The following is a 12,050-nucleotide window of genomic DNA, read 5'->3' as shown; positions in this document are numbered from 1 at the left end:
GATGACAAAGCTGAATTTTCAGCATCATTACTCCAGTCTCCAGTGTCACATGATCCTTCAGAAATCATAATAATATGCTGATTTGGAGCTCAAGAAACAGTACTTATTTATTTTATTATTATTCATTTTATTGTTATTTTCAGGATTTTTTGATAAATAAAAAGTTCAAAAGAACAGCATTTATTTGAAATAGTTTTTATTGTCACTTTTGATCAATTTAATGCAACCTTGCAGAATAAAAAATATTAATTTCTTCCAAACTATTGAACGGTAGTGTGTGATTGTGTGGAATTTTTGTGTATGATGGTAATGACATTTCACTTTTTGGAGAAATAGCTGGATAAACATTTAACAAAAATTAGCTAGCTGTCAATTAACTTAAAGTTTTAGAGAAACTTGTTAGAAAAACTTGATTGTTCTCTAAAATGATTAGCATGACGGAAATGACAGCAGTACATAAATTGTTTACATAAATACAAAATAACGCTTTAAAAAATAAATAAATAATAATAATAATACTGAAGTCCAAATATAAGTCCAAAATAATGAAACTCTGACAAATGTAACATTTAACAATATGAAACATTTTTAAAATCATCCTTTGGCACAAAAGCTCCTAAACGAAAGAATCACTCTTATCTAAATCTAACATGTTCTTTGTCAAATCAAAAAGTAAACATAACTAGTAAATACACAGCAGAGGATTATGATAAGCCTCATTTTCCCACTGGCATAACAAACCCCAGCCGTTGAGTGTGCTCTCCCAGCTGGAAGTAATTACACAATAACCATAACATAATAAGCACTTCCCTTGCTGGCTTTCTTTCACAAGCTTTGACCTGATAAATGTGGCTTTATGAAAGCTTACGAAAGCCATTTATCGGCAAGCCACACCTGATTGCCAAACACACAGGACAAAACACTCATTTCATAGCTGCCTGGCGGACGTGTGGAAGTACAGCTCCAAAACTACATCCACAGCACGACACACACTTTGACAGCAAGACCAAAATGCAGCTCCCCTGAAAAAGCAATCCATGTTTGTGCAGAGTGTCGCCTCTTTCTCAGAACTTAACAAAAGTAGGTCAGGGTTCCATCACGGGTGAGGTCATAGGTGAGTCTCGGCCACGTGTTCCTGATATTCTGAGAAAAGCACGAGCTGCTGTGGGATTTCCTGGCAACCGCAAAACCTCAGAGGTGTTTCATTGTGACTCGTTTCATAGCTATGTCTGATAAAAAATTACTGAACTGCTAATTTGTTTCTCAGATGTTACCACTGATTTTCATTACTTCCATTAAACAGTCAATGAGTAATGTGCAACAAATGACTCTGTTTGAATGGAAATTAATCATTTTAAAAGTTACTGCATGATGTGGCGGTGTGAGTCTCAAGTGTTTGTGTGTGTACGCACCCTCTCCATCCTCCTGAGCCTCTTCTTCATTGCCGCTGACTCCCGATCCCTCCATCTCCTCTTCCTCTGCAGCAGATGGAGCGCTGGCCTCCTCGTTCTGAAGAGCTTTACCTTTACGCCTGGCTTTACGCTCTCTCTCCTACAAAAAAAAAACAACAACCACAACATGAAACCAATACTACTCACAATTATAAATAATTAATCCCACGCTCTCTAGGAAACGTGTCTGTAAAAGAAACTGACCGATTTTATTTTATGCTGTTGCAGAATCTCATCCAGTTTCTGTCTCTTCTTGTAGTTGAAGTAGAAGTTCTTGCACTGGGAGACGGTTTTGGAGCCCACCATCTTGGCAATGGCGGACCAGTTTCGACCATACTGGAGCAGACCTATGGAGTGAAAGTAAGAGAAGGAACATTCTCACTTTACTAATGCAAAAAAAAAAAAAGGAAACAGAGATATGAGTGATAGGCCTATCATCATAGTTATTTCTTTGCATGAGAAACCATGTCACTAACTGCATGACGCAACTAAAACATTTCTCATTTTATTGATACATAGAATGGGAAATGAGGAGGAGAAAAAAAACCTCTAAAACTGTGTAAAATAACTGGCAAATTTAGTAATTAAACTACAGTTCAAAAGACTGTGATCAGAAAGAAATTAATACTTTGGTCCCACTTTATATTAAGTGGCTTTAAGTACTATGTACTTCAATGTACTTACATTGAAATGAATAATTTGATATAATGTACTTATTGTGTAACTACATGTTTTTACATTGTACTTACATTTTAAAAATTCCTGCATGTAATTACAGCTGTAATTAATTTATGTAATTACATTTGTAATTACACAGTTGACCCTTCCCTTACACCTTAAACCTACCCAATCCACCACACCTGTCCCTAACCTTACCCGTATCACACCTCAATAGCAGCAAAAGTGTTTAACAATACAACATGAACACAATAAGTACATTGTACTTATTTTTTGATGTAAGTACATAGTACTTAACGCCACTTAATATAAAGTGGGACCAATACTTTTATTATGCAAAGATGCATTAAATTGATCTAAATTGACAGTAAAGGCATTTATAATGTTCCAAATATTTAAAAAATAAGAAATATTTCTTGTGCACCAAAGCAACATACAGTATTAGAATGATTTCTGAAGGATCAAGTGGCACTGAAGACTGGAGTAATGATGCTGAAAAATCAAGCTTTGCCATCACAGGAATAAATGACATTTTAAAATATGGTTCAAATAGAAAATGTAGCCTTTGTTATCATAAGAGACTTCTTTCAAACACATTTTTAAAACAATCTTACTGACCCCAATCTTTTGAACAGCAGTGTATGTGTACTGTAGGTCTCACTTATTTTTCCCTACCTGGTGTCCCACTAAGTCTTATTCACTCAAAATAGGGCAGCACCAAGGCTGTTACAGTTTAAATAAGATTTATATTGCACACTGCGGAACAGACAATATCTTTCAACACTAACAAACAAAATCCTTGTGTGCCAGTTACGGAAGCCTCAAGTGTTCCCATCCGGCCAGCCTTGCGTCGTCATTAAGGAAAACCTCAATAAAAGGTCAAAGATCATTTGCTGCAGCTTGCCGTCTGAAGAAGGAAAGTGGGGCAGCAACCAGACATGAACTGTTCTCAATCATTTAACACCACGCTAACGCTCAGCAGACACCAGCCAAGTCGTAGTGTGCTGTTTAGCTTCACATTAGGAACCTATCTTGTCCAGTCTAAATAGTTGCTTTGATTTATATCGCTAGTGACCACAATAAAGCACTGCTGCCCTCCACATCAAAGCTACAATTTAGCTTGGACAGGGATAGAGAGAAAATGAGATGGAGAGATAAAATGAAGAGTGTAAGTGCATTGAGCTCAATAAAAAAATGCCCTTGGTAACAAACAAACAAACAAAGCAAAGCAAGACATCACTTGAAGTCTGATTTGTTATCCTCACCATCTCTGATCCTTGTTTCGGTCTCTGTTTATTCCTCAAACTTCCAGTTGTTTGTCAGAAACACACGCACATCCTAATCTATGTAACATGGCAAACACCCACTGACAGTGCAAAGACTGTTTAAATAAAGCCTGCTTAGCAATTCTTACACACACAATCACCGAGAAGTACTTTTACATGGCAGGTCAAAAGTCAAGGAAACTCTATTATTGCCCAATCCAACAAATGGCAAAGTTGCAGTTAAATCCAGTGAAAGCCCAATCAACTTCCTGAAATGCAGTTTTCATCCATCTTCAATTTCAAAACACTGGATTTTTTATTCACTACACAATCCAGACCTCCAAATATAAGAGTACTCCAATAGGACGATGCTGTCCAATCAGCTTTGGTAATTCAAGAGCATGTGCCAATGCTGCATCCAATCAAAATCCTCAGCACTGGCCCACTGTGGATCGTCCAATCAGGGAGTTGCATAAAGAAAATATGCGGTCCACTGGTCCACTCTTCTCTATCGCCCCATCTGTCTTTTCATTTCGCCCACATGATCTCCATAGAAATGCACAGCAGAGGCTCTTGGAGCTCCAGTACAGCGTGAGGAAGAGCAAGAATTAAGAGAGAGAAAAAGGGAGTGGTGTTTGGGAGGGAAATGAGCTCCCCATTCCTCCTCTGATAGTTGTGCTGTCGTTTCTCTGATTCTCTCTAAATGCAGCAGCCCTTCTCTTTTTCCTCTCTCTCTCTCTCTCTCTCTCGCTTTCTCTCTCTGTCTATTTATCAAACTCACATGCTTTCTCTCGCCAGCCCTCTCTCTTTCTGTCTCAAGGCCACAGTTTTTTTCCACTCCTCTTCACTGGCTGCCGCTTGGCTGGACTTTAACAGCAAAGTGAAGCTGAGATGCAGTGACTCCACCTCCCTAATGCCCGTCCTCCCTCCCTCTCTCCCTCCCACCCTCCCTCCACAACCTCATTTGATCTCTTCTATCATTCTGTCTCTTCTATGCTCTCTAATGCATATTATCTGCGCCAAAACGCTTCTACGCTCTCTAATGCATATTATCTGCGCCAAAACGCATCTATGCTCAAACACTAAAGCAAACAGACAATAAGACCAATAGATTGTGTCAGGAATAGAGAGAAAGGGATAGAGATGTGAGAGGTTTGATGTTGATATCATGAGAAAGCAGAGGGAAAGCAATTCCTCCTAACTGACCTGCTTTTCTTCTTCAATGTGACCTCTACACACAGTCCTTAACAACAGTGTGTGTGTGAGAGAGAGAGAGAGAGAGAGAGAGAGAGAGAGAGAAACAGGGAGGCTTGCCAAATCCTCTAATTCGTGCCAACCCACAATTCAGCCACTTCCTTTCTCTCTGTACTCCAACAACCGAATCTAACCACTCACTCAAAGCTACAGAGAGAAAGAAACTGAAAGACGGATAGAAAGACGGTAAGAGACAGATAAAAAAGAAAGACAAACATAAGACAGAGATATAAATAAAGAGAGAAAGAGAAAGACAGACAAAGAGAGAAGACAGAAATAATATGTATGTATGTATGTATATATAGAAAAGAAAGGAAGACTGACAGAGAGAGAAAGAGACTGACAGTGATGTCAGAATGACAGTGACCGACAGACAAGAAACACAAATAGAGGGAAAGACAGACAGGAATAAAGACAGAGAGAGACTGAATGAACGGAATGAGAAGAGAGAAAAACTGAAATACAGATGGATAAAAAGACAAACCCAGCATAAGACACAGGAATAAAGACAGAGAAAGAGAGAGAGACAAATAAACATAGAAAGGAAAACAGAAAAATAGAGCCAGGCTGACGGACGAAAGAAAGAAAGTTAAAATCGATTCCCTATTTTCGTTTTCGAAACTTGCGTTGGTTGGTCCGATCGATTGTGCAATCAATTTTCGTACGTAAAGTGACAGCCCTAATACATAGGCCGCTATCCTGCTATGAAGTGCCCTCACAGCCACATTCACACTTACTTCCCCTTATTTACTCAGAGACGTGCACACAAGCGAGGCCACCCTGCCTTTAAAAGGCCGTGCCAGCGCGCATTAGTCACAGAGAAGAGCTGCTCTCTCTCTGTGCAGGAATGTAGCGAGACAGCCAGGTGCCATTAACATATATTACTGTTGTCTCTCTCTTTCTCACTTTAAAAATGATCACGGATAAACACATTAGCACAGAGAGCTGTAAGCTGCTTTATAAAGGACAGACGGGGTATCTGACTGGCATTAAAAGGGTCAAGGGGTGAGGAGTGGCAGGATATTTGGGGACAGACTAGAAGATAAAGCGGGTACACTGACGTTAAAAATAACAGCAACACTCTGGTGGGAAAGAGACTTTGATGGTGTTAATGAGAGACATGTTAATGACTGTGAATATGAGACTATGTTAATGAGAGACACATCGAATCCATTTATAATAAAAATGCAAAAAAATGTGGGGAAAATGAATGAATGAATGAATGAATGAATGAATAAATTATGTAAATGAAGTGTTATTCAATATATTCGAAAAATAGGGTTCTTACACCAAAATAATTTATTTACATATTTAAAAGAACAACTAAATACATAAAGAAGAAATTAATTAGTAATTAAATAATTAAAAGAATAAACATGGTTCTTACACAAAATCATTTAAATATATGAATGAATAAATTAATAATAATATATACATAATACATAAATTAAGGAATGAATGAGTAAATTAATAAAAATTATATTTATTTATTTAATTAAATAAATAGGGTTCTTGCTTTAAAAACATTTAAATGTTTATAAATGAAGGACAGAGCGCTCTTAAAAAAAAAAGTGAATATCTGTAAAATGTAAATCAGATTCAGATTCTACATTACATAAATTAATACTTGTTGGCATGAAGGCAAGGACAAGTTCTTGTGATTGTAAACAACAAATCTGATTTGGCTCAGGGGACTTTATCATTAATGAAGTGTTATTAAGTTACAGGTCTTGTAAGCCAGAGCAGCGTAAGGCAGGCGGCCCGATGGATCAGATATGTGCCGGTGCCAGAGAAACACAGAGCCGTTAACAGAGTGACGTGGAAGTAGCTCATCTGAAGTAGGTCAGCGGAGCGGCCGTTTAACACACTAACAGTCTACATTACAGTCCAAACACGAACAAGAGAAGATTAGACCTTTGCTCTTTACTCAAGCTTTCTGTCCTTTTCCCTCAAATACAATCCCTCATGAAGACGTTTCAAGGTCCAGTAACGAAGCTCTGTTTGTTAAACCATGAGTAAATGAAAGCAGAAGATCTGAACAACCAGCTGTCATGTAAAGACACAGTACCCACATTTAGACACATTATTATGTGTATCACTGAGTGGATGTGTGTGAAATGAGGCCAAGGGCACAGCGTGTGATTTAATGCTCATGTAAATGTTTATGGAGTTGCTAGGCTGAGTGTTACATGTCTTATCAGGCAGAGTTACATCTAGTTAATTTGACACAGGGAAATCCTAACCGTCAACATCCTATGAAGACAAACAGAAAGCCCATTATGACCTTTTCTAACTTAATTGTATGTGCACAAATGGATCCATCCAGTGGGCAAGTTGTCTATTCAATAAACACATTGGTGACAAAATACACAAACACACAAAATAAGTACTGACCTTTCTTTGCCGTCTCCATCTCCTCTTCAGTCCAGCGAGAGCTTTCGTTCATCTCCAGGTTTGCTAAAATACAAAGAAGAAAAAATCTTTATAAGGCAAGTCAGCAACCATCTTGGTAACAACCTGAGCAGCTATTTTCTGTTTTCTAATTTCTAAGCACAGGTACCATCTAATTAAATGAGTAGAGATTAAAAACTACAAAACTGTTTCTTATGTTTCGATAATATATTTCAATCAACAACATTTAACAAATCTGAAAATAAAAATAAATAAAGAAAATAAAGAATTCAAACTCGAAGTGAAGCGACATATTGAAATGACTCAAGCTCTTGTGATGGACATTAGTAAAGGCCAAGGGCTGGCACAGGCCAAGTTTAGACCCTCACGCTGAAGTACAGGGCACCTTTTTAATATTTTTAACTGAAACACAATCAGCGAAAGTTCAAGAACACTCTTAGCTAAGCTAGATGAAGCCACTGATCTCTAAAAAAGTGAGGGGACAGATGTTTTCTATTTAAAAAACAAAGTATCTGTACAGAATTTCATTATTAGGATCATTACTGTTCTGTTAATATTGCTGTTAAAATGTCCTCACAATTTGGGGAAAATGGAAAAGTGAAGTTATAAAACTAAAATGGGACCATGTTGTACGATAAAAAGGTCGTGCACGGTTAATTTGCAGAGAACAAAACAAAGAACTCATTTGAACACGTGACCTCAGAGACCGACTGAAAGTGTCAGCGGTATGTGAGTGTGTTTGCTAACCTAGCTCACTGCTGAGAGGTGAAGTGTTCTCTTCCTGCTCGTTGGTCATAGAGCGAGTGACTCGTCCTTTCCGGTGTCCGCGGCTGTTTGCGGTGCGACGGCCTTTAACGGCTACAGGAGGCTCCTTCTCCTCCCCGTCCTCACCAGAGGTGTCATCTCTGCAAGAACAGAAAAAAAAAATCATTATCAAAGTCACATCCTACGTTTTGCTGATGCAGTAATCACATTGTTCATTTCATAATCTGCTCATTGATTTCCCCCCAAAATTGAATAAATATATTAAATATAAAAAATATATATAAATAACATAATATATACAGGGCTCAACATTAAGCCTTGTTGTGTGCTCGGTCATTCACTTGTTCAAGTAAAAAAGGAAATAATTGTTTGTTTTTTTGTGGAATAAATGTAATTTATTTTAAAGCAATATTCTCATCAGTGTTCTATCAGCTCTTACTTAAATCAGCATATTTGTTATATTTGCCCACTTAAATTGATTTCCAAGGCATTTTTTTTTACTTTATAAAGAGCAATATTCCCTAACCTTATTAAATGTATGCGTCACCGATTCATTGAAATGGCTGATTCATTCAAGTCTTTAAGAATGGGTCAGTAAATCATTGACTCACCCGATTCGTTAAAAAACACTGAATCATTCCATAGATCTTATTCACAGCAGCGCCATCTTTGATTTTTAATGGGAATGAAAGCGAGGCTGTGAGGGACAGACATGCATCTCTTCAATGGGCTGTACTGTTATTTAATGTGTTTTTGGATTGTTCTGCTCATGAAACACTGGAAAAATATCTTTCCAAGAAATTTCAGTTGACAAAGAACCCCCGAAAATATAAGCTGTGGAAAATTTTAAGTAATCTAGGAGCTTTATACAGCTTTTTACAGCGGATGCCATTGGAAACACGGCAAGTTTATCCCTCACAGCCTCACTTTCATACCTGTCATGGCGCTGCTCTGAATAAGGTCTATAACGCCTTATGTGCTATAACGCCTGCTGTGTGTTGCTCGGACACGCACAACAGTTCTGCTGTGGCTTTGTTTGGAACTATTTTAATTTGCGAAATGGAGCAAAAATAGTCAATTGTGTCTAAAATGTAAGTTACTTAATATTAACCACTGGTTTATTGAAATGGCATTTGCAATCGTGCGGATATTCTGGAAAACAGCACTCTTGGTAGTGTGAAGTTGCTTATAACTATAACTATATTATGTTATACATATCAATTTTTTTTTACCACAGTATGTTTCTATAAGCTACTGTGAGTTTCCTTGCGTGTGCTGTTGAGCTCACTTGTTTTGATTTCTCGACGAGATCTCTAACAAACAGGCTGCGTGAGCCTCAACTGGCTTGACCATGTCCACTTTCTATCTCCATTTACACTAAATGCAATAAAATCAGAATCATTCTCGCTGAAAATTCTGTGGTGCTTCCCTAGTTTTTGTTAATAAGGCAACTTGAGTCAGAGCCGATAGCCTCATGGGCAGTGCTCCGACATATAGTGCAACTTCACCTCCGGAGACCAATTCCCGGCTCGAGGTCCTTTGCCGATCCCATACCTCTCTCTCTATACCCCGTGCTTTCCTTTCTAATCTCAACCCTTTCCTATCCAATAAAGCCATAATAAAAAGGCCAAAAATTATGAATTAATAAATAATAAATAATTTGCAGTTATGGGTCTCAGTCCAAATTCTGAGCACCCCCAATAGAAAAATGACACACATACATGCAAACATATGAACACACTATGCAAATTTTGTCTCTCTACCAAGTTCATCCCACCTTCAGGAAGTGGTTGTGGGATGAGCAGACCCTCATTTATCTTACCTGCACATTATCCATCTTGCAGATACAGTACTAAATTTAGGAGCAGCAGCTGTGCCCGCAGGTTGAGAATCATGGGGGAAAAGTCAGAGAAAGGCACAGACTCGGCTTAATGTACTCCTTTAATGTATAGCTAGCGTCCTGCGGTGCATACTGAGGGCTGTGTATTCGGGCCAGTGCTAATGTGCTCTAATCACACCGTACAGCACTGCTGACTGCACAGGTTTAGTTTAGAATAATACACGGTTACCTGTACTTCCCTGGTGTATTTTAATATAGGTTGTGCACCTGTGAATGAACTAGCATTCAGAAACAGCTTATAAAATTAGGCTGAAATGATACAGAACCTGCATCTGTACATAGCCATTGTTCTGTGGAAACTAGAATGCTGTGTTACCAAAAGTACCAGTCGATTACATTGTTACTATTAATTAGTGATCGACCGATGTATCGGTTTACCGATATTTTTCCCGATATTTAAGCATTTTCCCATAATCGGGTATCGGTTTTGTAATATCGGATTCGCCGATATACGGCGCCATCTTGTGGCCGTTTTGAGAATTCCGCCATTGCAGCCCGCGTCTGAGGAGATCAGTCAACAACAACTCTGTGCACAGGTAAAACATATGTTCTGCTTGCTTTGCTTTAATTATTCAACTTTATTAAACATAACAGACATGCAGAAATGAGATTTGAGACATGAATGCCTGATATAGGCTAGTTTATTTATGCAGCTTGGCTCTAAAAAATTGAGACGAACTCATGGAGTCACGTAGCGAAATCTGTCATGTCCTGCCCCAATAAAGACGTAAATTTACATGGATTAAATAAAACAGACATGAATGAGTGCATGTTGAAAATAAAAGCGCTGAATTTAATTCTCTATCTGTTGTATTTGCTCACCATTAGTTTCGAGAAAAAAAGTTCGTTCATATTGCTGAGCACTCACTGGGTTGATGACCAGGGGTGCGTTTCCCGAAAGCATCGTTGGCCAACTATGGTCGCAAGTTCATCGCAATGTCCATTGAACTCTATTGGTAACGACGGAACTTGCGACCATAGTTGGCCAACGATGCTTTCGGGAAACCCACCCCAGGAATGCTCAAGCACGGCCACTGAATGAAACTTTTGACAAGATTATCTTGTTTAAACATCCTAGATTATATTATCATTTACTACATAGCAATTATTTCGCTAATACACATCTAAATATACCGCTTTGTGGAAATTAATTATTTATTATGTCCACGCGCGATCGCGGTTGAGTAGTTCTGTGTAAAATAAATGCATAGATAAACATCACTTTGTCAGTTGGCATTTCATGATCTAGATTCAATCTAGATCATGAAATGCCTTACTGACAAAGTGCTGTTTATATAGTCTCGAAAAAAAAAAAAGTTTGTTCATATTGCTGCGCATCTGGGTTGATGACCAGGAATGCTCAAGCACGGCTACTGCATGAAACTTTTGACAAGATTATCTCGTTTAAACACCATAAATTGTATTATCATTTACTACATAACCATTATTTCGCTAATACAAATCTAAATAAATACCTCTGTGGAAATTAATTATTTATTATCTCCACGCGCGATCGCGGTTGAGTAGCCTAAGTTATAGTTCTGTGTAAATGCATAGATAAACAGCACTTTGTCAGAAAGGATTTCATTAATAACATACTAGTTGGAAAATGCAAATATGCTGTTTTGTTTGTTACTTTCCTGACAATGTTATATTCCAGCTAATATTATTCAGTGAATTAATATTACCCAGTGAATTATTCCTCACTCTTTAAACCTATTAAACGGCACATAAACCTTCTAAAACTGTTTAAAATAAATTACATTTCAATACAAAATACAATACAAAAAATACCTCCAACATGTGGAACTTAAAGATACATCACTCAACTATTTTTGAATATATGTTAGAATAATTTTTGTGCTTTATTTTTTACCTCATCAAAGCTTTTATTTTTAAACAAAGACACTTAGTAACAGTGCACTTTATTTTTTGGACTCAGACCCCTCTATTTATTTGTGTATAAATATAAAGTTTTTTTATGTATGCAAGGAGGGAGTGATTGTTATAAATAAAATTGTTTGTTCAGTTCATTTGTGTTGTAATAACTGTCAAAAACAGAAGTATAACAGTAAATAAATATCGGTTCTGCATATCGGTAATCGGCACATTAAACATGCAAATAATCGGTATCGGTATCGGTTATAAAAAATCAATATCGGTCGATCACTACTATTAATCAAACAACTCAACCATGAATTTTTATTTATTACTCTAAAACGTATTAAATTTAAATAGATCTTAATATATATATATATATATATATATATATATATATATATATATATATATATATATATATATATATATATATATATATATATA

At 37.3% G+C, this 12,050-nt stretch overlaps 1 protein-coding gene across 4 annotated transcripts in view; it reads right to left on the bottom strand.

Moving 5' to 3' along the window:
- ncor2 (nuclear receptor corepressor 2) overlaps positions 1-12,050 on the bottom strand; it is a 117,882-nt gene that overhangs the window by 23,303 nt on the left and 82,529 nt on the right. For all 4 annotated transcript variants that reach the window (XM_079896701.1, XM_079896703.1, XM_079896702.1 and 1 more), the window contains 4 exons: positions 7,808-7,965; positions 7,043-7,105; positions 1,656-1,798; positions 1,413-1,551 (listed from right to left, as the gene is read on the bottom strand). In XM_079896701.1, the coding sequence (XP_079752827.1) occupies positions 1,413-1,551; positions 1,656-1,798; positions 7,043-7,105; positions 7,808-7,965 (503 nt within the window). The remainder of the gene's footprint in view (positions 1-1,412; positions 1,552-1,655; positions 1,799-7,042; positions 7,106-7,807; positions 7,966-12,050) is intronic.

The sequence above is a fragment of the Squalius cephalus genome (assembly GCF_949319135.1).
Source record: "Squalius cephalus genome assembly, chromosome: 16".
NCBI lineage: Eukaryota > Metazoa > Chordata > Actinopteri > Cypriniformes > Leuciscidae > Squalius > Squalius cephalus.
This window is presented reverse-complemented; position numbering and strand designations above follow the sequence as displayed.